General features: G+C 41.7%; 1 protein-coding gene across 5 annotated transcripts in view; it reads right to left on the bottom strand.

Moving 5' to 3' along the window:
* Positions 1-27,025, bottom strand: part of ANO6 (anoctamin 6) — a 186,101-nt gene that overhangs the window by 68,519 nt on the left and 90,557 nt on the right. For all 5 annotated transcript variants that reach the window (XR_016349966.1, XM_075930414.2, XM_006126492.5 and 2 more), the window contains 9 exons: positions 26,185-26,290; positions 25,270-25,330; positions 19,244-19,389; positions 18,439-18,516; positions 17,050-17,275; positions 16,086-16,255; positions 13,984-14,081; positions 8,986-9,116; positions 8,059-8,264 (listed from right to left, as the gene is read on the bottom strand). Coding sequence is in view for 4 of the 5 variants with exons in the window: in XM_075930414.2 (XP_075786529.2) it covers positions 8,059-8,264; positions 8,986-9,116; positions 13,984-14,081; positions 16,086-16,255; positions 17,050-17,275; positions 18,439-18,516; positions 19,244-19,389; positions 25,270-25,330; positions 26,185-26,290 (1,222 nt within the window). In the remaining variant the exon portion in view is untranslated. The remainder of the gene's footprint in view (positions 1-8,058; positions 8,265-8,985; positions 9,117-13,983; positions 14,082-16,085; positions 16,256-17,049; positions 17,276-18,438; positions 18,517-19,243; positions 19,390-25,269; positions 25,331-26,184; positions 26,291-27,025) is intronic.

Here is a 27,025-nt window from a genome sequence, read left to right as displayed (position 1 = left end):
TGCTTAATAACACGTCACATATTACGTGGCCTCTTATTGCCATTCAGTTCCAAAGAGTATCCATATCCCACTCAGAGAGAGCGCCATAATCTGTATGTAGGAATCAGGCCTGGGCTTTTTTCAAGAGAAGGGTTTTCTCTCGAAATAACGCTGCTACACGGGGCGTTTTATTTCGCAATAATGCGATTTCAAAATGGCGGCTGGACGCATTATGCTAATTAAGCATGGGATATTTAAATCCCGTGCTTCATTAGCAATTTCGGTACACTACATTTGCATCCCTATCTCGAGATAGGGAGCAAGTGTAGACATACCCATACATTATGTTGAACAAAACTGAACATCTATTGTATTTTAAACTTATTACCCCCTGAAATATGCCAAATTACCCTTGAGGAGTAATTAAGGTTAAGAACCACTGACCGAGTCCAACATCCTGTACAATGGCCATTGAACTTCAAATAATTCCTAGAGCAGATCTTTTACAAAAATATCCAGTCTTGATTTAAAAACTGTGATGGAGAATGTACCACAACTCTTGGTAAACTGTTCATTGGTTAATTACCCTCACTGTCAAAAATTTACACCTTATTTCCAGAATGAATTTGTTTAGCTAAGGAGTGGGAAATAATTTTTGATGGGGCGGGGGGAGGCAACTCATTCTGACCCGTATGAGGGCATACAGGGTATGGGAGGAGGTTGTGATTTGGAACAGAGGTGCAGGAGTTTGGATTATGACTTAGGGCAGGCAGGGGTTGTGACTTGGGGCAGGGATTAGGGTGTAGGGTCTGGGAAAGGATGGGGTGCAGAAGCTGGGGTACAGAGATTATGCTGGGACTGGGGGCATCATGCGAACTCCCCCTCCTCAGGAGCACACTGAGTGCAGTGACGCACATGGCCCCTGTCCAAGGCTCCCACTGGGCCATGGGATGATGGGCTGCATTTTGCCCACCCTGGTCTAGTTGCAATATCCAGATACTGGATTGTGTTACACCTTTCTCTGCTAGACTGACAAGCCCATTAGTAAATATGAGTTCCCAGGGTGGAGACCTGTTGCGATGAATGGAGGTGTAATATCCTTTTCTGGACATTCCAGTCATTCAAATAGCTAAAGTCTTTTCATAATGATTAATTCTTGAGACCTAACCCTAATTGTCTAGCCTGTAAAAGTAAAGTATAAACAGTAGGTCCTACAGAGTCCCTAGAAATGCTAGGGAAGCAGGAAGTGAGCTGGCAGGAAGCCAGGAGTGTCAATGGAAACAGAGTGTGAGTTTTTGAAATGGAAGCAGTGACCTTCCTATGTCTGGGAGATATGAATTCAGTCAGCAAGCAAGGCATGGAGAATCCAGCGACATCTATTCCTAGTGAAGGACTAAATCTTGGAACAACCAATATGTGAGTAGAACAGGGAATGTTTAGTCAGACGTGATCAGGTTCTTTTCTTTTTTGGGGGGTTGTTGGAATTCTCTGTTCTGAGTATATGTAACCACCCTCTTACTCTGTAACTGTTGAAACTGAACCCCAGGGGGAAGTAATTCTCTGTATTTTAATCTTTTTTTGGTAGTTGCTTTGTAGCATCTAGCAACTAAGTAATGTTTCACGAAGCGTGTTTTATTTGTATTATTAATAAAAAATAATCCTTTTAAGTCCGTGCTCTGATTCCTGTGTCCTAGAAGGCACAAGGTTTTGTGTACACATGCCTAAGACTACCAGAAGAAATAACAATTTCTCAAATTCTCTCCAAGAGGAAGGCTAAGGAGCTTGAGAATACCCCACAGGAAGAAATTCCCAAATGTGCCTTCCTGGGTTCTCAGGGAGGTTTTTGCATTTGGGTGGTAGCAACAATACCAAGCCAAGGTCAGGGAATCTGTGACCTCGGGGAGTTTTTAAACGGAACCCTTTAGTGGCAGGGTATTTTAAAGTGTCTTGCAGGCTCCCACCGTGCCAGAGTGGGGAACTATGATCAAGTCACCCTTAACATCTGACAAAACAAAAATGATTAAAAGTCTAGAAAACTTGACCTGTGACGGAAGATTGAAAGAACTGGGTTTGTTTAGTCTGGAAAAGAGAAGACCGAGAGGGCACATGATGACAGCTTTCAAGTACTTAAAAAAGGGTGTTACAAAGAGAAGGGAGAAAAATTATTCTCCTTGATATCTGATAATAGGACAAGAACCAGTGGGTTTAAATTGCAGCATGAGAGGTTTAGATTGGGTGTTAGGAAAAACTTCCTGTCAGGGTGGTTAAACAATTGGAATAAATTGCTCAGGGACATTGCAGAATCTGTCTTTGTCTAATCTGCTTTTAAAAATCTCTAACCACCTGTCAGCAATGATCTAGATCAGGGGTCTCCAACCTTTTTATGCTTGAGATCACTTTTTGAATTTAAGTGCAATCCAAGATCTACCTGAAACCCAAATACCCTTCCCCTGCCTTCCTTCGGCCTCTTCTCTAAGGGTCTGCCTCTGTTCACTCCATCGTCTCTCCCTTTCACTAGTCTGGGACAGAGGGTTGGCCTTGGATTAAGGGATTTAGAGAATGAGAGGGGTTTTGAGCTGGAGGCATTTAGGGTGTTGGAGGGGGTTCTAGGTGCAGGCTCTGGAAGGGCATTTGGATGCAGGAGTGCCCAGGGCTAGGAGTGCAGGGGAGGGTTTCTCACTGGGGTAGGGTTTCAGGATGTGTACTCCAGCTGGGCACTGCTTACCTCAGGTGGCTCGTGGGTGATAGTGCAGTGGGGCAAAGCAGGTTCACCCCTGTCCTGGCCCTGCACCACTCCCAAAAGCAGCCAGCAAACTCCCTCCCAAGCCCAGTTGTGTCCCCTCTCTTCTCTTTGGAGATAGGATACAATGTGGGAGAGGGGGCACCTTGACATCAGCACCCCTCCTCTATCTTCCCTGCCCTGCACAGGAAGCAGGAGACTCCTGAGGAGACAGCTCCAAAGGACAGGACAGGAGATGCGCAGCTGTAAGGGGAGGGGCAGCTGAAGTGCCCGCACTTGATAATAGCCTCTTGGCCAAACCAGTCAGGATCACCTGTCAGAGGTTCCAAGATCTACCAGTAGATCCCGATCTACTGCTTGGTGACCACTGATCTAGATGGTGCTTGGTCCTGCCATGAAGGCAAGGGACAGGACTTGATGATTCCTTGAGGTCCCTTGCAGTTCTAGTATTCCATGATTTTTTTGGTAAAGCTAAATAGCTTGAGCACCTTGAATTTATCACTGGAAGATAGGCTTTCTAATCCTTTAAATCATTCTAGTGGCTCCTCTCCGAATCCTCTCCAATTTATCTACGTCCTTATTGCACTGTTGATAGCAGAACTGGACACAAGTATTCTAGCATCAGTCACCCCAGTGCCAAACACAGAGATAAAATAATCTCTCTCCTCCTACTTGAGATTCAGTTGATTATTCCCCACAACCTCCACATCACTAGACAGGTCCATCCTGGCTAGTTTGATGTTCTCCTTGGCTGCTTGATATTCAAAGGACTGCACTATTGGGCACAATAAGATTATGGCCAGCACCAGTGTTCCCCCTAAGCTGCGGGGCAGCACAGCTTCACAGGTGATTAAACAGCCCCACCCAGTCAGAGGCTCAGGGCTCCATGACAGACTGGGTGGGGCTGATTAATCATCTGTGAAGCTGTGCAGCTTAGAGGGAACACTGGCCAGCACCCTCAGTTCTGCCTGAGATCTTGTGCTCTAGAATTGAAAGCCAAAAGTTTCATCTTTATGACACAGAATAAAACCTTGACAATGTGAACAGAGTAGCTGATGCACTGATGGGGAAAGAGAATGGAAGCCAACTGGGGAGCCTGATATCCAGAGTGGGAAATAAACAGAAAGAGAAAGGGGATAAATGAAAGCTGTAGAAAAAAGAGTTTGAAAGAGAGGACAAAATTAGATATACAGGAAGAGGGCAAGATTTAACAAATTGATAAAGGGAGTGAAGAAAAATGGACAGAAATGAGAAAAAGGAACAGTGGTGACAGAAAGTGGAAAATGGAAGGAGAGAGAAGGCAATAAAGTAATAGAAAGAATAAGGGGAAATGTGTACCTTCAACGCTGGTAAAACTGTATTCCATTATTCATATTCATTCCAGTCCTTGTTTCTAGGGGTGAATTTCAAGATGAGATTATATTTAATATACATAGTTCCTCACCTTTGTGGGAGGGTGCCAACAATTGTTTGAAGTGTACCTAAGGTAAGTCTTGATTTGAAGACATTTGCACGAGACACGAAACTCTTGTGTGTGGGAAAGGAGATAGAAGACTTGAAATCTCTGTCAAATGTTATGTAATAATTTACTCACCAGATAGGACCACTAGAAAGAACTTGGGTGGCAGGATCGAGGGTCAGACCCCGGTCTCAACTTGACTTCTATGGTACTACTAGGCTTTGGCTCTAAAAACCTAGTATCAACTTTTAGTTTGTTTTGATACTTTGAAGTTTAGCTAAAAAAGCTCTCATTCGTTTGGCTGATAAGAGGGAAAGTGGAGGTAGCCTTTAGATAAAGGAATCTTGTTTTTAAGGTTTTGAGGATAAATTACCACTTAAGAAGGACTTTTGAGAAATATTTGAGCATAAATTAAAAGTAGGGTATGTCCTTTTAAAAACCATTTTAAAGAAACTTAATGAAATGCTACATGATTTAAATTTATGTTAAGATTAGTTATTTTTAGCATGTTTTCCCCAGGGAAAAGTTAGAACCAAAATGCATGATATTAATATGTTTTCTAATTGCCGGGAAAGAAGGGTGAACCTGATGTGTACATTACCCAGTTCGTAACTTAAGTAAAAGAACAAAAGTTGTAATTAATTGTATAACATTCATTAAAATATATGGTTTAGATATGGGCAGATCACAAACAAGCTAAAAGGAATCATAAAGTAAGGTTAAAAAAGTTAAACCCTCTTCTCCACTTGAAGAAAATGAATTTGCTGCTTCTCTTAAGCATCAAAATATTTTGGGATATTATATATACATAGCTTAATAACTCTTTTTAACTGATTTTTGGCAAGGTTCCAGTTTTCACATAATTATAAATCTGAATCCAGTTTCACTTTTTCCCATCCTGCAGAATAATCTCCAGATGTGTGCAGAGCTACCAGGGCAGAAACATGAAAGCTAACTCTACTGTGTTGTCTAAGAGGAAACTTTCCCCCCGAATTGAGGGCTGCTTTTTAGAGTATCATGCTGGAAAAGCACAAACCAGTAGTGTGCTCTGTTTTCCTAGTACAGTGAACACAGTTTTCCATTTATACCATAACAAATTAAAATCAGTCTTCAAATCAACAACAGATGGTCTGGTATGGTACAATAGCAGCTTTGCTGCTTAAACTGCAAATCCCAAGACTGATAGTTTAAAACAAAAGTTTCTTGTAGTCTTGCAGGTGCTGCAAAAGTACTATATGCAGTGGAAGAATATATGGTGCCTTAGGCTATAGCAGCTAATCAGCAGTAGCAAAACCAACAATTGAGGGGAGAAGAGGAAATACAGATTCTGTATATTAAGGGTAAATCAATCAGGTAGGAGGCAGAGACTGTGAGCGAAAGTTCATCTGTATGATAGTGCTCACTGCTCCTCAAAGGCATCCAAGGAGGACACTGCCCAGAGGAACTCAGCCTGGAGGTGTGAATGGACAAGGGAACAGAAACAGAACCCACAATTGCAGAGTACACCGTACTATCCTAAATACACACATTTCCAGCTTCCTCCTTTTTGAGTGATGGATGGCCCTTTTGGCCAGGGCCAGGAGAAGGTTGCCAAGGACATATCATGACTTTGTGGAGCTATTGACAGGGTATAAGCGAATCAGGAGATGTGGGAAAAAGTATAGTCAGAACATCAGTAGGAGGTCCTGGTGATTGTGCAGCAGGGATTCTATTAACTTCCAGGTGCAATTATGTATTAAATTAAATCCAAACATATAAAAGTATCTAAATGTATAATTAAATCACTAAAACAATCTTAACTCTGACCTGTAGTGACACTATACAATAACCATAAGGATTACAATTAAGTCATTTCAATTATTTGTGCTCCCAGAGTAGTTTAAACTATTTTTCAAAGGTGCATTAGACTTTTCTTTCCCCTGATGTCTTAGGGTAGAGTTAAGTTTTTTGGCTGCCCTAACTGTGTGATAATATGTAGGGCTGTCAATTGATGTGCGTTAATGCCTGCGATTAATGCATGGCAGGACTGACGCATTAATTTTTTTAACGCATTAATCGCAGGCGTTAATGATGCGCTGCCCCTTTGAAGTGCCGCCCCAGCGTTTTCAAGGGGAAGCACTGCAAAACTCTGGGGTCAGCTGGAGTGCCCAGCTGACCCCAATCTCCATGCAGCGCTGCCCCTTTGAAGCCCTGGAGCGGCACTTCAAAGGGGCAGCGCAACACGGAGCCAGGGATCAGCTGGACACTCCAGCTGACCCTGGGCTCCTGCAGTGCTGCCTCTTGGAAAAGCCGCCGCTGTGATTCAAAGAGAAAACTGCACTGCACCTGGGGTCAGCTGAGAACTCCAGCTGATCCCTGTGTTTCAAAGGGACACCACGCACGATTAATCGTGATTAATTTTTTTTAATCGCTTGACAGCCCTAATAATATGTTTCAATTTTTTTTGTTTCATATTTGTGCCATGGAGAAGTATGTTTTATTCTTAGCAAAGTGACCCAAGGGAAGTTACTAAATCTTAATTCTAGCTTAACAGAGCTATTTTTATTTCAGAATTTTCCAGTTTTTAATTGAAATTATTATTAAAAACTTTGTACATGACCACTAATCAAGCAAGCAAACAAACAACCCTCCCAAAAATCAACCAACCCAAACAAAAAAGCCCTGATCTCATGAAACATTTCTATCGATTTGAAGAGGTATGTACTATCAACTTTGAATCCTATTTATGTTAACTTTTAGCACCAGATTCACTAGTATAGTCTAGCTGCTTTACACCACTCTGGTGCAGCACAAAGCAACTCGAGTATTTTCCTCTACCACTTGTCTTCCACATTTTTGCTTGTGAACCCCCTTTGCTCTAAATTCCCTTGTTGCCTGCACTCCCCTCTACAATCCTCAACTCAGCTTTGTACACATGTACAGCAGTAATAGAATTTTGTTGCTATTTGTCATAACTGAAAAATATATCTGCCAGCAGAGGATAACATGAAACCTTCTCCTTCAGGGAAACTTGCCACGAATTGCTCTCTTTCCCAATAGCTGCTATGTCTTATTTAATAGCAGAGAAACAGGGCAGTTGGTGGAAATTACTGAAGGAATAGATTATATGTTAGAGCTTCTATTGGAGAACCAATTCTTGTGCAATTCATAATGGCAAAAAAGACCCAATTTGCTTATGGGTAAGATTTCAGTATGATTTAACTATATGGGAAGTTTGAAGAGTTTCTACTTCATTAATAAGACCATTGGAGAGGGGGAGATCCAAAACCAAGTGTTACATTTCTTAAAAGATTCATTTTTAAATTAACTTTAACTCAGCCTGATTAATTAATTCATTTATACTTCTAAGAAAATTCATTCTATACCTCAAATGTTAAATGCTGTAATTCTGAGGTAACACTGTATTTTTTTTCCTCTAACAAAGGAACTAAATCTCTGCTTTAAGTGTAAAACTGCTATGAGGCCATGACCATAATAAATACAATAATAATTAATAGAGTTTAATTTCAACCTACTTCTCAGAAAATTCATTCTATATTCAGTGAGTGCTGTAAGTTTAGGGAGGATACACTGTATTCTTGTTGGACACACAGTTTCTCAGGGATGTCACATTGTGAGAAATGAAACTTCCTTTATTTAGGCCTAGGGTTAGGGTTTTTGAAAGCATGCTTTGGAGCCAAAGTCTCGTTTAAAAACAAAACAAAAAACTTAACGATGCCTAAATCACTTAAATGGGACTTAAGAGCCTACATCGCTTGTGTGTTTTTGAAAATGTTATCTTTAGTCATTTTGGTTAGTTGATACAAACTAATATTTAACACCCTCATTTGACCAGAACATTTAGTGCATACGTATTTTATAATTCTAAGGTCATACTTACATTGGTTACCACAGCCAGAATTGCTATTCCTTGCATGATTGGCTGCCATGCTCCTATATCTTGTGCTTTCTGTGGTACCATGCGCCTGAACTGGGTTGTTATCTTCCAGGCATCAACTCGTATTTCCAACAAATTATTGACAAGAGCCAGAAGAGGAGCCAGTGGGAATGATGCCACAAATAAAGTGACAAATCCAAACTGTATAACTGCCAATGAGAATGTGACATACATTGGTGATGCCATAACTCCAATGTCTATATATTTACCCACACCATGAGAGAGAGAAATACATGTTGTAATGGTTTCAAATAGTAGACCCCGTGTGAAATACACACAGAAAAGTAAAATAAATGCCTGAAAGATGGAGAGGCCTATCAATGATGAACAATAGATTGTAAAAGTGTGCTAGGTGCACACACACACACAAAAATCCATAACTCACACATATGAACTATTTTCAATATTTAAATATCTGCTTCTTTGTACATCTTTTTACCTATAAGGCTTGTAAATTTACTTATTAATCCAGTGCTGTGCTATAAAGCCTTAATTATGAATAACATGATTGGTGTTTTGGAGCTGAAATCAGTATGATTAAAATATGATTAAAGTATGGCTGGTGACAAATAAATTAGTTGACAATGACAGTGTTCTAGTGCCTGGCTACTTTTTCCAGTGGATAAAGTAAAAGATGAAGAGGCAACAGACCGATTCATACAGTCCCTAGACACAGAAGCCATGTCCTCTTTGGTGGTAAAGTGGATTGTTGTTTATTTTATTTAGATTAACACATTTACCTTTCTTCATTTCACACAAACTTTAATCTCTATTATGTGTTTACGTTATTTATCTGAAGACTTTTTCTGAAAAACACGTTTGGATCTAGACACTATTTCATAATAAATCAGTAATGCACTGCTGACTTACCCATTTCAAGATACTCATAAAACAGTCCAAGTTTTCCAATAGGCTGCAGATGGTAATCCTGTTCCCAGCGTGGAATAGTCTTCTCTGATCGAGCAGCTGAGCAGCATCTTCCGATTAGATTCTTAATCCAGCTATCAGTCAGGAAAAAAGTGATGGCTCTCATAGTTAGTCTACCTTACCAAAGGCTTGCTTTTGTGCTATTATCAATGCTGAAAATTGGTTCTTGATAATGACTGAACTACTGAAGCTCATTAATACAAACAATGGGTGTCTGATTGGCTATTGCCAGTACCAATTGTAGTCATTTACATCAATGCAAAGTGGGTGTGCAACACTACCATTCCAATTTGTTAGCATTTTACACCCACTTTTCACTGGTGTAAATGACTGCACAAAGGGAAAAAGGCAACAGAGAATCAGGCCCTATATGTTCCTCCGCTTTGAATCCTTCCTTCTCTAAAAGCTCTTGGTCTGAAATGTTAGCACCTGAATTTAGGAAAATCGATGTTGCAATTATAACTATTTTCATCTGTTACCTTAGAAAAAGGAGCAGCAACAGATAAACTTTTAAGGGGGAAAAAAGGTATCATTTGCATATAAATGTCCTTCATAATAATGGAAGAGAAATCTTCCATTTGTAATTACAGAAATACAAAATGAAATGTCAGCCAAATGCTTTTAAGCGTGAGGCATCAGTTTCACAGAAGATGTGTTACTCCTTCAGATATATAGTAAGAATTGCTTTTTTCACTATTTTTCTAAGTTTCCAGATCATCCAACTTGTAATGCATCCCTCATTGTGGTATCTTTTCTTACAATAATTCCTAAATATATCCTGAAAAATAGATGGATTGAGACTGAATCTGAAACCATTCAATATGAAGTAAAATGTGACATTCTTCTTTTATACATTATCTTCCTCCTTTCTCTTCTTACTGGGGCTATGTCTAGACTGCAGGCTTCTTTCGAAAGAGGCTCTTTCGAAAGCATCTTTCGAAAGAGCCTCTTTCGAAAGATCGCATCTAGACTGCAGGCGGATCTTTCGAAAGAGAAATCCGCTTTTTCGAAAGAGAGCACCCAGCGAGTCTGGATGCTCTCTTTTGAAGACGGCCTCTTTACATTGAAGGACGCCTTCCTTCGAAAGAGGAACTTTCGAAGGAAGGCGTTCTTCCTCGTGAAACGAGGTTTACCGCCATCAAAAGAAAAGCCGCGTTCTTTCGAAATAATTTCGAAAGAACGCGGCTTGAGTCTGGACGCAGGGGAAGTTTTTTCGGGAAAAGGCTACTTTTCCCGAAAAAAACCCCTGAGTCTGGACACGGCCTTACAGTTTATGGGCCAAATCATTGCAAATAGGAGTTCAATGGGAGTGAGGTTTTGGCCTTTTCTCTTTTCCTCCATTTCTAAGTCTCCTTTATCCATATTTGTGTTTTAGGTCACTCCGTATTTTCAGTCCCCTTCTGGTCATCTCCTTGTACACTTTTCTCCTACCCATCAGTCACCTATTATCAAGGCCCCAAATCTACAGTCCCTAATAATGTTCCAATATTCGGAGAGTTTTTTGTTTAAAGCAGCTTTACTTGACAGACAGAATGCTCTCTGTCTCCTAATCTTTTTCCTTCGTTGTCTTCAATCCATGTATCATGGTAATCAATGTGTATAGCTCATGTCTGATTTAGATTGCAAGATGTTTGCGTCGGGGACCTTCTTTTCTATATTTGTATAGTTGTAAGTATTTGATCAGTGCTCAGTTAAGTAGTAAAAGTCCCTGATACAGAGGGCCAGATTATGAAAGGGACGTTAGGGGCTGCAACCTAGAGCCCCAGGCTAAAGGGGACCCCACAAAAAGATCTTTGGGTGACCAAAAGTGCAGATATTTTTGCAGGACCCGGAGCCACCAAAGCCCATGTTCCGACTGCTATGTGGGTGTGAGGGAAGGAAAGAGGTTCCATGCACTGCTGTTGCTCCCCCCACCTTGGCTGGACTGGTGCTGCAAACGCCAGAAACTCCATCTGCACACTTCCCTCACCTTCAGGATCTGGCCATGCAACTCCCAGTGCTCAGGAATCATGGGCAATGGGAGATGTTGTAGGCGGTGCCTGCAGGTGTGTGTGGGGCAGCACACAGATCCACCTGCCCCCACTCCTCCTGTCCCTCTCTGGGGCCTGTGCCACCAAAGGGGAATTGTCCCAGTGTCGAGCACTCCAACTCCCTGCTGCAGTCCTGACTTGCAATACCAGCTCCACACCCTACTTCAGCCTCCTGCCCTGAGCCCCCTCCTGCATCCTAACTCCCACCTAGACCATGTATCCCACCCCACCTGCTGCCTTGAGGCTCCTGCTGAACTTTAACAGACCCTCTACCGCCAACTCCTGCCCTGAGCCCACTCCTATGCTCCAAATCTTTTGGCCCCAGACTAGACTCTCTCCTGCACCCCAAATGCCTCATCACCAGTCCCACCCTAAAGCTCACACCCTGAGTCGGACTCTCACCCTCTCCTGCATCCAGCCCACTACCTCAACTCACAGTCCCCTTCCTCCTGCACTCTGAATCTCTCATATTTGGCCCCATCTACAGAGTCCCACAAAATCTGATAGATATGGGCCCCCAGAAAAGTTAATCCATCACTGCTGATGCATATCCAATTCAGTACTCTGAATTGCTGTATGTAGACACGTTTGAACCTTGACAATTCAACTTTTTTCATCCTATAGCATCAGTAATGGCTGTTACATTACTGTTACAATGATTAAAAGTGTTGGAATTGGGTGGATTTGTTTTCAGTGCAAGCAAATACCAGGCTACATTAACAGTTGATCTGGGAAGAAAGAACAGACCTAGGACTTGACTATTGGTTCCAAGTATGAGTGGTGATGGATAAGCACAAGTAATGGGCTATACAAATGGGGACAATCATGGATATAAATAAGTCAGCTCGCACAAAGAAATGTTTTAGCTACAGGCCTATTGATTTTTAGACACAGATTCTGCTCTTTGTTGCAACAGGGCACACTTAGAGCTACTCCCCTGAATTTACTCTGGATTAACAGTAGTATAAAAGAGAACAAGATCTGACCTTAGTTTCGCATGATATTCTTATTGATAAACTAGGTAAATATAACTTAGATAGGGCCACGATAAGGTGGGTGCAGAATTGGCTGGATAACCGTAGTCAGAGAGTTGTTAACGGTGCTAAATCCTGCTGGAAAGGGATAACAAGTGGAGTTCTGCAAGGGTCTGTTTTGGAATCCGTACTGTTCAATATCTTCATCAATGATGTAGATATTGGGATAGAGAGTACGCTTATTAAGTTTGCAGATGATACCAAACTGGGTGGGGTTGCAACTTCTTTGGAGGATAGGGACATAATTCAAAATGACCGTAGCAAGTTAGAGAAATGGTCAGAGGTAAACAGGATGAAGTTTAATAAAGAGAAATGCAAAGTGCTCCACTTAGGAAGGAACAATCAGTTCCATACATACAAGATGGGAAGCGACTGTCTAGGAAGGAGCATGGCGGAAAGGGATCTAGGGGTCATAGTGGACCACAAGTTGAATATGAGTCAACAGTGTGATGCTGTTGCAAAAAAAGCAAATATGATTCTAGGTTGTATCAACAGGTATGTTGTAAGCAAAACTCGTGAAGTCATTCTGCCGCTCTACTCTGCACTAGTTAGGCCTCAGCTGGAGTACTGTGTCTAGTTCTGGGCGCCACATTTCAAGAAAGATGTGGAGAAATTGGAAAGGGTACAGAGAAGAGCGACAAGAATGATTAAAGGTTTAGAGAACATGACCTATGAAGCCAGGCTTCATGAACTGGGCTTGTTTAGTTTGGAAAAAAGAAGATTAAGGGGGGACATGATAGCGGTTTTCAAATATCTAAAAGGGTGTCACAAGGAGGAAGGAGAAAATTTGTTCCTCTTGGTTTCTGAGGACAGGACAAGGAGTAATGGGCTTAAAGTGCAGCAAGGGAGGTTTAGATTGGACATTAGGAAAAAATTCCTAACTGTCAGGGTGGTCAAATATTGGAATAAATTGCCAAGGGAGGTGGTGGAATCTCCCTCTCTGGAGATATTTAAGAACAGGTTAGATAGACATCTGTCAGGGATGGTGTAGACTGAGCTTGGTCCTGCCTTGAGGGCGGGGGGCTGGACTCGATGACCTCTCGAGGTCCCTTACAGTCCTATGATTCTATGATTCTAGGACTCCCACCTCCAGTTTTCAAGATGGCTGTTAGTAATGACTATGCATACTTGATTGGTGAAGAAATGTCATAAGTTCCCATTACATCTCTATCAGATATGTATTTAAATTAGTTTGTGCTGGTTTCCTCTCTTCCCCACCTCCATTCGCTATACCTTTTCCAACTTTCAGTACCTAGATTGCTCCCTGTTTTCTGATAAGCGCAATGCTATTTAAGAACTTTGTGAAGTTACACAGAAGACATGCAGACTCTGCTTTGACGGTATCATTTACATTAAACATTACCCTTTGAGAATATCTGTCTTATGAACACAGCTAGGAATGTCAAAATACAACCACACAAATATATTTAAAGAAATAATATTTCCAGCACTGTATGACATCATATATATTAGAGTAAATACTAAACTGCAGCATGCAATTTTAAGCAATAAGAAGGTGAATTTTACCAGAATAGCCTCCAGTTTTGGGCACTCAACCTGAGACATGTTGGGATGGATTTTCACAAGTGTTGAATATCCACAACCTGAACGGAATTCAGTGGGAACTGAGGATAGATAGCACCTTTGAAGAATCAGGCCTAGGGTGTTTCAAGCTGAACACCCAAAAATGGCATCCAAATTGATGACCATGCAAAACTCTGGTCTTGTACTTCATATGCCTAAGTATTTGCTGTTATTGAAATCTAAATGCCCGAATGCTGACTTGCTTCAAAAAGGAGCAGGAGCGGGGCCTTAACTATCAAATATTTGACCTGTTTGTTTCATTAGGCCCCTTTTAAAAAACATTAGGTACTTACGGAAGAAGCACTTCTTGAATGTTATTCCAAATTGCTTTACCTCCCATTATTATTATTAATTGTGTTGTAAGTTCAAGGAGACATCCACCTGGATCACACTAAAGGTTCAGAGAGATAGGACAAATGCCATATAACTCTTCAGGCAAGAGTAAAATGTTTTAAATAAAATACATACTAATTTTTTTAAATTACAGTATTTTAATCTTAGAAATAATGCAAGATGACAAATAAGACCAATCCCTTCCATCACTTAGCTAAAAGGCCCAAAAGACCAGATCTGACATTGCTGTAAGCGGCAGGACACCAGTGAAGTCAATAGAATGGTGGCCCAGATCATACTGCCTCTCCATGTTGCACTAACATTACGAGAAAATCACTCTAGTGGAGGCAGATCCTTGGACGGTGGAGAGCTGGTGCTGTGGATGTTATACCACCCTCTCTGTGTTGTTGATATAGGTGGTATGCATGGAAAAATGAGTGTGGCTGGGTTTTTGTTATGCCACAGTGGTTCCCCGTGAGTCAATGACAATCTAAGTAACTTTAAGAAACTCTCAAGATACTCGCAATTATGCTAAGGGGCTGGCCCAGTAGTTAGCAGAGAACTGGGAAGTGCAGAGGCTACGTTTGAACTCACCTTGTGTGCTCTGCACTTCTCAGCAATAGCAGGCCAAGGGCTTGTCAGCACTCAAAATGATACAACAGCTAGCGTAGGTAACCCATCTTTGGGTACGTCTACACTACAGCGCTAATTCGAATTAACTTAGTTCGAATTAGTGAATTCGAACTAAGCTAATTCGAACTAACGCGTCTAGAACTAAAAACTAGTTCGAATTAGCGTTTTGCTAATTCGAACTAGCATGTCCACATTAAGTGGACCCTGAACCGGGCTTAAGGATGGCCGGAAGCAGTGCCGGCAGGGCATCAGAAGAGGACTTAGAGCGTGGAGATGCTGTCTCAGGCTAGCCGAGGGCTGCGCTTAAAGGGTCCCGGCCCCCACCCCGGACAGACAGTTCTCAGGGGTGCCCTGCTTGCAAAGCAGTCCTGGCTTGGATTGCCCGGAGTACCCACACTGGGCACATCACAGCACTCGGCCATCAGACCGGCTGCACTTGCCGCAGGCTGCCATCTGGGGAGAGGGGGCAATTGGGGGGCTGCAGGAGAGCTTCCACCCCCAGAAGCCCGCAGAGCCAGCCCAGTCCTCCCCATTGGGGGCTCGTACCCCATTCCTCCCTCACCTCCTTCCACTTACCCTTCCCTAGCCCCTTTTCTTGATGTACAAAATAAAGGACAATTGTGTTCAAAAATAGAATCTGTCTTTATTGAACAAAACTGGGGGAGACTGGGAAAAGGAGGTGGGAGAGGGGAAGAGAGAGGCTGGGAGAGGGGAGGGCAACTACAATGATCAGGGGTTGGGAACAGGTCCCATATGAAGAGAGGCTAAAGAGACTGGGACTTTTCAGCTTAGAAAAGAGGAGACGGAGGGGGAACAGGATAGAGGTCTCTAAAAGCAGGAGTTGGGTGGAGAGGGTGCATACAGAAAAGTTCTTCATTAGTTCCCATAAAGAAGGACTAGAGGACACCAAAGGAAAGGAATGGGTATAGAATCATAGAATAATAGGACTGGAAGGGACCTCAAGAGGTCATCGAGTCCAGCCCCCCGCCCTCAAGGCAGGACCTAGCTCCACCTACACCATCCCTGACAGATGTCTATCTAACCTGTTCTTAAATATCTCCAGAGAGGGAGATTCCACCACCTCCCTTGGCAATTTATTCCAATATTTGACCACCCTGATGATGCCAATGAAAAGTTAGTGCCTATGAAAGTTAGTTCGAACTAACGTCCGTTAGTTCGAACTAACTCTGTAGTGTAGACATACCCTTAGAGAGGCAGTAGCTAGGTTGAAGGGAGAATTCTTCCATTGACCTCATGCTGTCTGTACTGGGTATTAGATCAGCATAATGACATTGCTCAGGTGTATGGTTTTTTCTCATCCCTGAGCAATGTAGCTGGAATGATCTAGCTTTTCAGTGTAGTCCAGGTCCTAGGCTAATACCTTACATTGTTAATTAAGAAAAAGAATTACAGCAGAGTGGATTCTTACCTCTTCATTTCTGTATTTTCCTAACCAGTAAACAGGGTCTCCAGGGAATCCTACAAATTTACCCTTAAAGAATGCAATGTAGAAACATGAAGAATAATAGTTGACAAACTGGAATAAGAACATCTTCATTGTCAGACTGTTTTCATAATCAGTCTGTGTCCTTGGCAGTTCTGTATTTAAAAAAAAACAAAAGGAAAAGAAAATTAATATTTGAACAGCTTTAGTGCCCCCATCAAAAATGGGCCTATGTCCTGCATGCTTGAATGGAATTTGCAGCATAAATTAGATTGTTTAGGGTCCCTCAATACATGTTAGTCATTATGTTAATTATAAGACTGTTGTAAAGAAGGAAATAATTTGTTCTTTGATGCTAAAAAAAACCAGAACAACACTCTTCTCTATGGCTCCCATAGAAAGAAAAAACCCTAGCAGACTCAATAAATAACAAACATAACACTTTGAACTGATGGAAATAAACCATATTAAAATTACAATGCTGTACACATTTAAAGCAGAATAGCGATTTAACGTAGATGGGCTGGATGGAAAGAATAATAATATTTGTGAATGGTTATCTGTTTACTAATGAGAGAAAAGCATCCTGCATTGGACCAGTGACTGTATTCCATTTATTTACAAAAAAAAGGGGCTGATCTATCTATAAACAATAGCTAAAGTACTTGAATGTGATATCTGGTACTGATCTGTTTTCAAAAAGTCTTCCTTGCCTTGTTTGTTTCACAAGCATCAAACTGTAAACAACAGATCTTTCATGCTGACTATACAAGGATTTCTTAAGCAAGGAGTAAAATAGATTTATTTGACAAAAGTGAAAAGCTCTATTTGAAAAACTCTAGAAATTGTTACATGCTAAAGAGGGAAAATGCTGAAATACTTAAGAATGAGGTTGTTTTCTCTCATAGCTCTTAGCTGAAGTTCTATCTTAGCTATGGCATAAACTTACCAAAGTCAGTAATCATGATAGCTACTTTTTCATAGATTATGTTCAGAATCATGATGATTATAAAACTGATGATTGAAGCAGTTATTGAAGTGGCTGCCTGGGGAGTCAGGTACTTCTGAATTGCTTCTTTTCCAGTAATGTGCCGTGGCAATGTTGCAGAAAACACAAGGAAAACTGAGAGTCTGTAAACGATGATTCCAATAACTGAAGCAATGATCAAAAGAATCTGAAAATGGAGCACGGTATATATACTAGTGTAAAATTATATGGCTTGGGAAAAAGAATGGTTTGAAATATATATATTATGGAGGGAAACAAACTGATTGGACACTTTTTCTCCCCCATCCCATAATATGAGAGCAATAGGAGATTCTCTGAAGATAAAGCACAATAAATTTAGAACCCATAAAAGAGAAGACAATTTTGTATAGCATAGGGTCAACTTGTGGAAAAAGGGATCATTAATGTTATGACCAGTAATAATATTTATAGCCATGATATTTATAGCCTAAGATAATGAGAAAGATAATTAGAGCTCATGCCTTGCAGCAGAGGTGGGCAATAATTTTTGATGGGGTGCCACTCCAAGAATTTGGCAAATGGTCAACGGCGGCACTTTTCCCTGATATTAATGGAAGAGGTGCAGAGTCTGGGATGGAAATTGGGTGCAAAAGGGAGCTCAGGGTAAGGCACTGGTGTGCAGGAGGAGATGTGGGGGTCTGCAAGGGCAGGAGAAAATTCTGAGCTAGAGGAGAGGCATAGGAGGGAGTGCAGGGTCTTGAAGTGGATTGTGACGTGAGACAGGCATGCAGGAGGGGGGGCAAAAGGTTGGGGGAAACGAGGAGAGGGTGTGATGGTTCCCCTCCAATGCTGTATAAAAATGTAAATATGCATAATTCGAAGATGCTTTGAACAACTTTAATGTTACAGTCTGCTGGATCTGTATATCCTATTTTGGTGCATGTATCATTCTTGTATGTGAAGTCAGAAATATGAACTATGAGACTGTTTACAGTTTTAAGTGTGCTAATGAGAGCTATTACTGGTGCCTGCCCCCCTTGGAAGCCTTAACGACCTGGTGATCAATTTAATGACTTGTAAACAGCCTTGTTTGTCCTGTGAGTGGAAAGGTGATTAGATCAGTAAGACATGTGACCAAACCACTTGGTACTGGGATTCCATTTTGATCCAAGTATTTTTTCCATGGAAGAAAAGCTCATTAGGGTAAAAATCTGTTTTCAATACGTATTTTAGTGAATTAGAACTAGCCATGTGTTTTCTTTTCATTTTAACTTAGTACCTTACTTTGATATCAGGGGTAGCTTCTCATGAAGCTATTATTTTTTAAGAGGTACATTATATTAAAGAACAAGACCAACAGAATTTTACCCAGAATAAGACTGCACTTATACAGAAGGTCATCCGTACACACTTTCCACAGGCAGTGTATGGCACGTGCTCTTCTTGCTGGAAAGAGAATTGAGTTACAAAGTGATTAATCATACATCTGCTCTTTTTTTAAATATATTTTATGTGATCTGTGGAGCACTTTGCTATGTTATTATTAGTATCCATATATGCTTAGCCACAATTCCGGTTTGTGCTTCTGTCATTCAAAGACGTATTCTGTGAATAAACCCCCCTCAATACTATATGAAATGGAACTTCTCTTCCTTCATTTGCTTTTATTTTCTTGACTTGTCACCAGGCTTTCAGGGACAATGAACAACCAGTGACCACTGTGGGCTTCTCATAACAAAAATTATTCTAGGCTAAGCTGTTCCAGGAACAGAGGCTCCATTTTGTGGCTACAGATGAGTGTATTGCAGTCCCTCTGGCGTTAGGAAACTGCCGTTTACTAATCACCCTCTCACTTGGTGTTGTGGATTACAGAAAGTTGCCAGTCCCATGGCTACAGTAATCTGTACAACCAGCTACAATAATAAATCTGATTTCTGTGAGCCCTAGGCCCCACATTTTAGCCTGATACAGACTGGTGTATGCTAGGCCTGCAATTTATAAGATCAACGTATCAGGACAGATCTGTAGCTGGTGCAAAGGCAGTATAGCTCCATCGATTTCAATGGAGGAGTGCTGATTTATATCCATTCAAGATCTAGCCCATCACTTTGATGAGGCTTTTGTTTGAATTTTTAGCTTTCACAGTATGACTAGTTCTAAAAACATTCCTTACCTGTGTGATTTCATTTGTTACTACATGAATGCATCGCGCTTCATATTCCGGACGTACAGATTCTTCCTGCTCTAAAAATTCAACAGTGTCCCATTCATATTCCAGTTCAGCCTGCCGTCGCTTCCAAAACTCCAGAAACAAAGTAACTAACCAAAGGATAAACAAACAGAGCTACAGTATATATGTGCTGTGCCGTGTCTGAACTTCATTACTGCAATCTGTGAATTGTTAATTTTCTAGGTCACTTCTTGCAGACATGCAATGCAACCTTTACTGACTGGTGTGATGGTTCAAAGACTTTCTGAGGGAGACAATAACTGGATTTATTACTGCTTTAACAGTATAGGTGTTTTTATGATATCAGCCTATGGATTCTTTATGCTATAGAATGCATACAAATTTATTTTTCCTTCCTGAAAATACACAGAATAGGAACAATTTGAATTTTATATTGCAGGATGGTTTTTCAAAGCAGACTGGTGAATTGAATGAAAATAATGTTGGAGAGATATGGATGCTTTAAAATTAAAACCTTAGTGCATATAGAAAACTAGATTTACTCAACATTGCTTGGGTCTTTAATTCGGGGCATGTCTACACTAGCCGCCTACTTCAAACTAGGGAGGCTAATGTAGGCATTCGAAGTTACAAATAAAGCCCGGGATTTAAATATCCCGGGCTTTATTTGCATCTTCCCATCCGGGCGCCATTTTTAAATCCCCTTAATCTGAACTAACTGCCCGCGGCTACACACGGCAGTCAAACGTTAACTCGAACTAAGTTCTTAGTTCGAGTTAACTGTTACACCTCCTCAAATAAGTTTTGTTTTTTTTCCTTTTAAATCATTGTTCTGGGGTGAGGCTAGGGAGGAGGGGTTCAATATACAGGCTGCCACAGTGAGAGAGGACAACCCCCATCCCTCTCTCACTGCAGCAGCCTGGGGCCAGGTGGAAGCACCTATCCATGGCAGCTGCAGCAGGCACAGCCTGGGGAGGGGTGCATCTCTCCTTCCTGGGGGCCAGACAGACACCCAAACAGACAAACCCTCTGAAAAATATAGTTACTAGATAGCCACTCCTTTCTCCATCCTCCACCCACTGCTGGTGCAATGGGGTTATAGCTGTTCTGATCTCCATCTCTGGCCCCTTGCTGCCCCCTTGGGTCATTCTGCAGTATAACTTCCTCCTACCAGACCCCCCCCTTTCCATTTTATGAGAAACAATCAAATTCCATGCACATCCCATTATCCTGGCACAACTAAACCATAACCTTGCTTTGAGTTATGATAAGAGGAAGCTGTATAGTAAATTTGGTGGTCCCAGCTCTTACTGTTTAGAAGGAGCTCTTGAACAGACTCACAGACGGACAAACAGATGCACATTTCTAAAATATGTAGTAAGATTGCCATAGGGAATCTTGCCATTGCTCATTTAGGCTATGTCTACACTGCAGCGCTATTTTGGGATACCGTAGTATCACAAAATAGCTATCCTGCATCTTCACAGCAATCCTGTTATTTCAAAATATAACGGGCTTGCTATTCCAACATTACTGTAGACCTCATTCCACAAGGAGTAAGGGACATTTCAGAATAGTGGGTTATTTTGAAATATTGTGCTGTGTAGACAGCTCCAAATTACGAAATAGGCTATTTTGAAATAAGATACACAATTTGTATAGCTCAAATTGCATATCTTATTTTGAGCTACAGTGCAGTGTAGACGCGCCCTTATTTTACAATAGAGTTAGTGCCATATCTACTAAAGGTTTTCTGAAAACAGTTACAGTAAATGCATCAAACATACAACAAACAGTAAAGCTCTAAAGGCCAACTCAGGAGAGGCTGTTGCATGAGTGCAGCCATGGAAAGAAGGCTCTTACCTTTGCATGGCTTCACACAGGCCTTTCACCATGGCAATCCCTATGTGTCCCCCAGGTGCAGGGAACAGAGATTACTCATTCCAAGCAGAAGGCCAAAAAAGGGATGTGTAGGGCCTGACCTACTTCTATACCAGCCTGCACAACAAGGAAAGTGGACCAAGGAGGAGCAAGTTTCTCCATTGCTACACCTGGCCCCTGATCTGGTCCCCAGCATAAATGAAAGCATCTTAATGGTGTTCCAATTAGCATCAATTGCAAGAGGTCCCTAAGGACTTTTCCAGTAGCTAGGAATTACTGGAGTGCAGCATTGCCCCAATTTTATAGCACGCTGACCCTCCCCCTACTACAAACCCTGCGCTAACAGCCAGGAAGTGTGCTTGGCCCAGAAGATGCTATGATGGCTCTGTCACTGAGGGAGCTGCCTACACAAAGGCAATGGGACAACTTTACTTTGAGCAGGGCAGGTTCTTCTATCTGTATTTTATTTGATTTTGTCTTTCATTTATTCAAAGAAGACATGTTCTAGTGATTAAAATAAATTACCGGGGGTCTGGAGATCAGGGTTTTAATCTTGTCTGGTCTTGGGCATGCCAGTTGCTGTAATTTAGGAGTCCATAACCATGCTAAAGGGGGCACTGGGAAACTTCATTCATTCATGTTTTGTAGTTATTTGGGGTCTTTGAAGGGAACATACTACAGGACAGTTATTAATAAGTATATAAATTACTCCGGGGGGAATTCTGCATCCAAATTTTTAAAATTCTGCATATTTTATCTGTTAAAGTAGCATTATCATGCTGGTTTCAATTATTTTGGCAATTCATTTACCCTACCGTACAATGGATGAAGAATAGAAGCGAGGATCAGTAAAGGAAATCCCCAAAGCCCTGTTGTTTAATAATAATATAGCCTGCATTAACCCTTTACTTCTAGCTATTAGTTGACAAATACAAACAGTCAGAGGCTCTATGCTACATTACAGGCAACTGAAGACCAAGTGAGGGCTGGAGACTCACACTCAGAATTTATATTGCCTACTGACCATCTCCAGAAAGGTCAGTATCAAACAGTTTATGAGGCACATTTTGATAGTCCAAAAATATAAACCAATTCTAATCTCTTTAAAGCACCACAAGCATTTGTAAGTCCACACTGTTCTTTACAATAAGGCTCCTTTACACCACTCTGGAAATGTAAAGGAGTCTTCAAATTTTTACACTTGTTTTATACTCATAAGAGAATTCACTAAGAACTATGAAACCAATTCACTAAGCTGGCAGGCTGTAAAATTCTGCTCTTCCAGAGGTGACAGAGCCTGCCCCAACCCTTCCTCCCAAGAAACACCCCAAAGCCCTTTCTCTCCACACCAAGCATGCTGCCATAGCAAATGAGAGGGACAGAGTGTCTCTCTCTCTCATTTGCTCTCTTTTATATGTGACTTCCCAGCTCTCCCATTCTAGCTATAATTTGTGTCTCTACTAGCTGTTGTGGGCACCCAACACTCGCACTGCTGGGAAGGGGCACATGGCCACTCTTGCGACTTCCCTTTGCTTCCTCTCCAGTAGTCATTATTCCTTGGGGAAGTAAATAAATCTGTGGGGTCATGAATTGTGCAGTGATGCAGAACTCCCCCAGGAGTAATTAATGATTGTAATACAACTATAGGGCCAAAAAGGTATAACTTCTTAAATTCAATTACAGTAAACTTCCAGTAATCCAGCATCTTTGGGACCCAGGGGGTGCCGGATTATTGGATATGCCGGAGTACCGGAAGGGGGGCTATGGGGGGGGGGGGGAGTCGGCGGGGAACTGCGCAGTGTGGGCAGCATTCCAGCTGCTCTGCCCCCGGCTTCCCCAAGTCCACCATTGGTCAGTTTCAGCAGCAGCGAACTTGGGGAAGCCAGGGGCAGAGCAGCTGGGGTGCTGCTGGGTTGGTCCCGCAGCACTGCTCAGGTGAGGGGTGGCACTGCGGGACCAACACGGCAGCACCCCAGCTGCTCTGCCCCTGGCTTCTCCAAGTCCGCCGTTGGTCAGTTTCAGCAGCACCAGACTTGGGGAAGCCTGGGGCAGAGCAGCTTCAATTGTCCGGCTGGCCAGAGCACTTCGGGTTCCAGTTGGTGCCGGACTATCGGGAGTGCCAGACCACTGGATGCCGAACAACTGGAGTTTTACTATACATGAAAATTACAAATGAAATGGCATCAGGGCCATGGCTCACTTGGATTCAGTACAATTTTGATGGAATTGCTATAAGACAATTCAGCTTCTTACATCATAAGTTTATAATAATAATACTAATAGACCCTTGTAGGCATTACTGTAGTTATGCAGTTTAACTTTTCATTTTTGGAACAACATTTCAAAAAAGAAAAATAAAAAAAAATTTGTTATTATAAGACACATTACAAATAAGTTAACTGTTGGGCCAGCGGGGGGGAAAAAAGATCAAATTATCATCAAGCTACTCTAATTTTGATGTTTAGAATTCCCTACTGGTATCTTGAGCATAGTACACCTTTGAAACATTCTTAAAAGAATCACATTTAACTTAATTATTTTAAAGAAATCATTACTTTAAAGCACCGTATATTAAGTTCAAATTAAAAGATAAAAATATATGTTTTATAGTAGCAAGCATATTAACCTTTCCTTATTAAGCTGACATATTGTTCTAAAACATTGATTGTCTTCTCTACCCTTAAAGCAGCACTGCTGAAGACATACAAGTTACTCTGTAACTCTGTTGACTAGCTTCCAAGTCAACATTATTTGTTAATCAGCAACAACAAGTAAGCAGTTTGGTTCAGGGGCTACTGTTAATGCCAATTAGCAACCATGCAAATATGGCCAACCGATAGAGGCTCAAATGGCCTCTCCCTTGGCCATAGATCAATGTTGCTACTACTAATTCACAGTCCCAGTCTGTCGGGTGGAAGGGTTGGGTGGGAGGAAAGATCCTGTTCCTCATCTCTCTGGAGGGAGGAGATAGGGAGGAGCAAAGGTCCTAGCTGGTCACCATCTCTAGAAGAAGGAGAGAGGGGAGAGGTTCCAGGCCTGGTTCCTCACATCCCTGAAACCCAAGTGGCCATCTCACGCTGCCTTGTCCATCACATCCATTTCCAGGCTTGAGATAGAAGAGACGGTGTCTCAGTGAGAACATGGGTGACACTGTCAAATGTCAGAGGAGGAGAATGGGAAGGAAGCCCAGACACATCTGCACTCCTGCTGGTAAGCAACACATGGGTAAAGCAGAATCTTGCCGATGAAGAAATTGGGAAGTAGCGTATACTGTGATCACTGCTATTTGGCAGGTAAACACGGGCCCCTTCTTAACAAAATTCTGGTGGTGCAAGGTCGCATGAAACAAGACACTCTCTGGAAAAATAAACTTTGTCTTGTCCACTGAATCTAGTACAGAATAGAACCAGTCAGTGGGCACCCCCTGATTAAAGAGGCAGGTTTTTTGCCATGAGATATCCCTTGTGCTTGTAATTACTGCATGTTTAGAGTATCAATTACATAAATGAAGAAGGAAAGACATAATTACTGGAGTGTGTAATAAATGGCTCTACTTTCCCCTTCGCCTTCCTCAGTCTCGCAGCTGCTAGTGGGAATAGACAGCTCCAAGATTCCTTGGAGAAAAACAGTTCCTTTGCCAGACATATTTAAGCATGTAGCTCCTGATGGCTTAACATTGGGCAGTTCTAATCCCTCTTTCTTGCTTTTCTCCAAGGCTAAAAGGGTGAAGCCAACACTGAAAAGCAACATTCCTATCTGCCCCAAAAGTTCTAAAACCTGTCTCCTAATGATGCTAAAAAGAGTTAGTGTACATCAAGAATGGGCAAAAAGTGGCTCAGTCGTAGTTTGCCAGGGTTCGCGGCAAACTGCGGCCAACAGGAGCTGCGAGCGGCCATCTCTGCGGATGTGCAGATACATAAAGCAAACCACATCCAGCCCATGGGCCTCTTTTTGCCCACTTATTGGGCATGCTTCATTTTTTGTGTGAATTCCCCTTTGTAATATTGCTGAACACTAGAAACTGAAATAGTTGTACATTTAGCTACACTTCTGGCTGATACTGTAGGTATGCCCAAAATTAGATGACAAAATTGTAGATAAAAAGCAAAACCTTGAAATCTACTTACCCCATATTCCCATAAATACTGCAAATACTAGTGTTCCGAAGCTATCAAATATACATAATTTCTGTAAAGAATTAAAAAATAAAGGCTTTAGTTATAACGTATCAGTCATTTTTCTACCTGGGATTAGAATATGGAAAGAATGTTGCACATTTTGATTTTAGTTTTGAGCTTTGGTTTAAACAAACTCCACCTTTCCTCCTACTATTCTTTCAATGTTCAAAACCAAAGAATTAAATGCAAAAAACTACATTAAACCTACAATGCAAATATGCAGGAAAAGGGTATACAAATGCCACAGTATCAATGTTCCACCAATTCACTGTACTGGAAGAGGACAGCTAGTACTTCAGTGCTAGGGATTTCAGTTCACATCTCTCTCTCTCTCACTCACACACAGAGTACTCTCTCTCTGACACACACACACACACACACACACACACACACACACACACACACACACACACACAGCGAGAGCAAGTTGGGGTTGCCTTTTCCTTCCAACATTTTCCTTTTCACGTGTTTCTCTCTTGTCTCTTTCATATTGCTCTGAAGAAGAAACATTAAACTTTGACCTTGTCTACACTTACTGGGAGAACGGCATGGCATGAATCAATCTCCCAGGAGTCAAGTTAGTGAGTCTAGTAAAGATTGACCACTGACTGCGCTCCTGTCGACTCCCTGCAGTGGAGACACCACAGTAACGCGATCTAAGGTACGTTGACACCAGCTACACTATTCACGTTGCTGGACTAGTGTAACTTAGTTCAACATTGCCCCCTAGTGTAGACCTGGCCTTGCACTGGTGAGGGAATAACTGTTCTGCTATTTTACCCCATGGATGGTGTAAGAGGAAAGAGAAAGGCTATTGCAACTAACTTAGAAGCCCATTTTTGCAGGATATAAATGGCATGTTACCTTAGAGGATTCACAGGTGATAGTGAGGTTCCAGTATGTACATTCCTTGTCACACTGCGGGCACATTATGATGTTGCCGCCTATGTTGGGATCACACACTTCTTGGCTAAAAGTAAAATGGATCAATCACATAAGCACGAAACTCAGACTACCTTTAATGCTTGTACATGGTGTGATAACTTGGTGAAGTGAAGAATAAATTGCTAAATGCACTGCTTTCAGACAATGTGCCTTCTCCACTTTCACTCTTAGTTTTCAAAATACTCAAAATTACATTATGAAGCATGGAAGGAATTATCTCCCCTTATTCTTGGTGCTATTCTCTAAAACAAATCATGTTGAGAACAAACTGGAGATCTTAAAAAAATCCCATTGTTCACATTTTCAGAATTTCAGGGTGATGCTTTTACCTGATTTACAATGGGCAAATCCACCATTTAGTGTTCAGTCTGAGCATGGTGGTAGGAGATGTTTGAAGTTGAAATGGAGAATTCTCTTCCGGTCAGGGAGTATCATAGACGCTATACTGCCAACATCAAATTGAGATGCAGAGCCACTTGTAGTAGCCAAAATGTCTGAAGACACAGCTACAATGGGCACAAGAGGAGGTGGTGATCTGCGTAAGTGGAGATCTAGTAGCCCCTTTTCCACCAAGGTCTCTCTTCAAGGAGTTAAGGGGGAGCAGAATTTTCCATGTTCTGCTACTCTGTTCTCCTATACGAGCGGGGAATAAAGGGCTTGAGTTCTGAGCAGTGCCTTTTAACAGGCCCTCCACTCATATGTGAATTTCACCTTATGAGAAAATTTTTACTCTCCCTTAGGGAGTAACAAACATAAATGG

The sequence above is a fragment of the Pelodiscus sinensis genome, chromosome 1, assembly GCF_052426305.1.
Source record: "Pelodiscus sinensis isolate ZL-2025 chromosome 1, ASM5242630v1, whole genome shotgun sequence".
NCBI classification, from domain to species: domain Eukaryota; kingdom Metazoa; phylum Chordata; order Testudines; family Trionychidae; genus Pelodiscus; species Pelodiscus sinensis.
The sequence above is the reverse complement of the archived record's forward strand: the minus strand, read 5'-3'. Positions and strand labels throughout refer to the sequence as shown.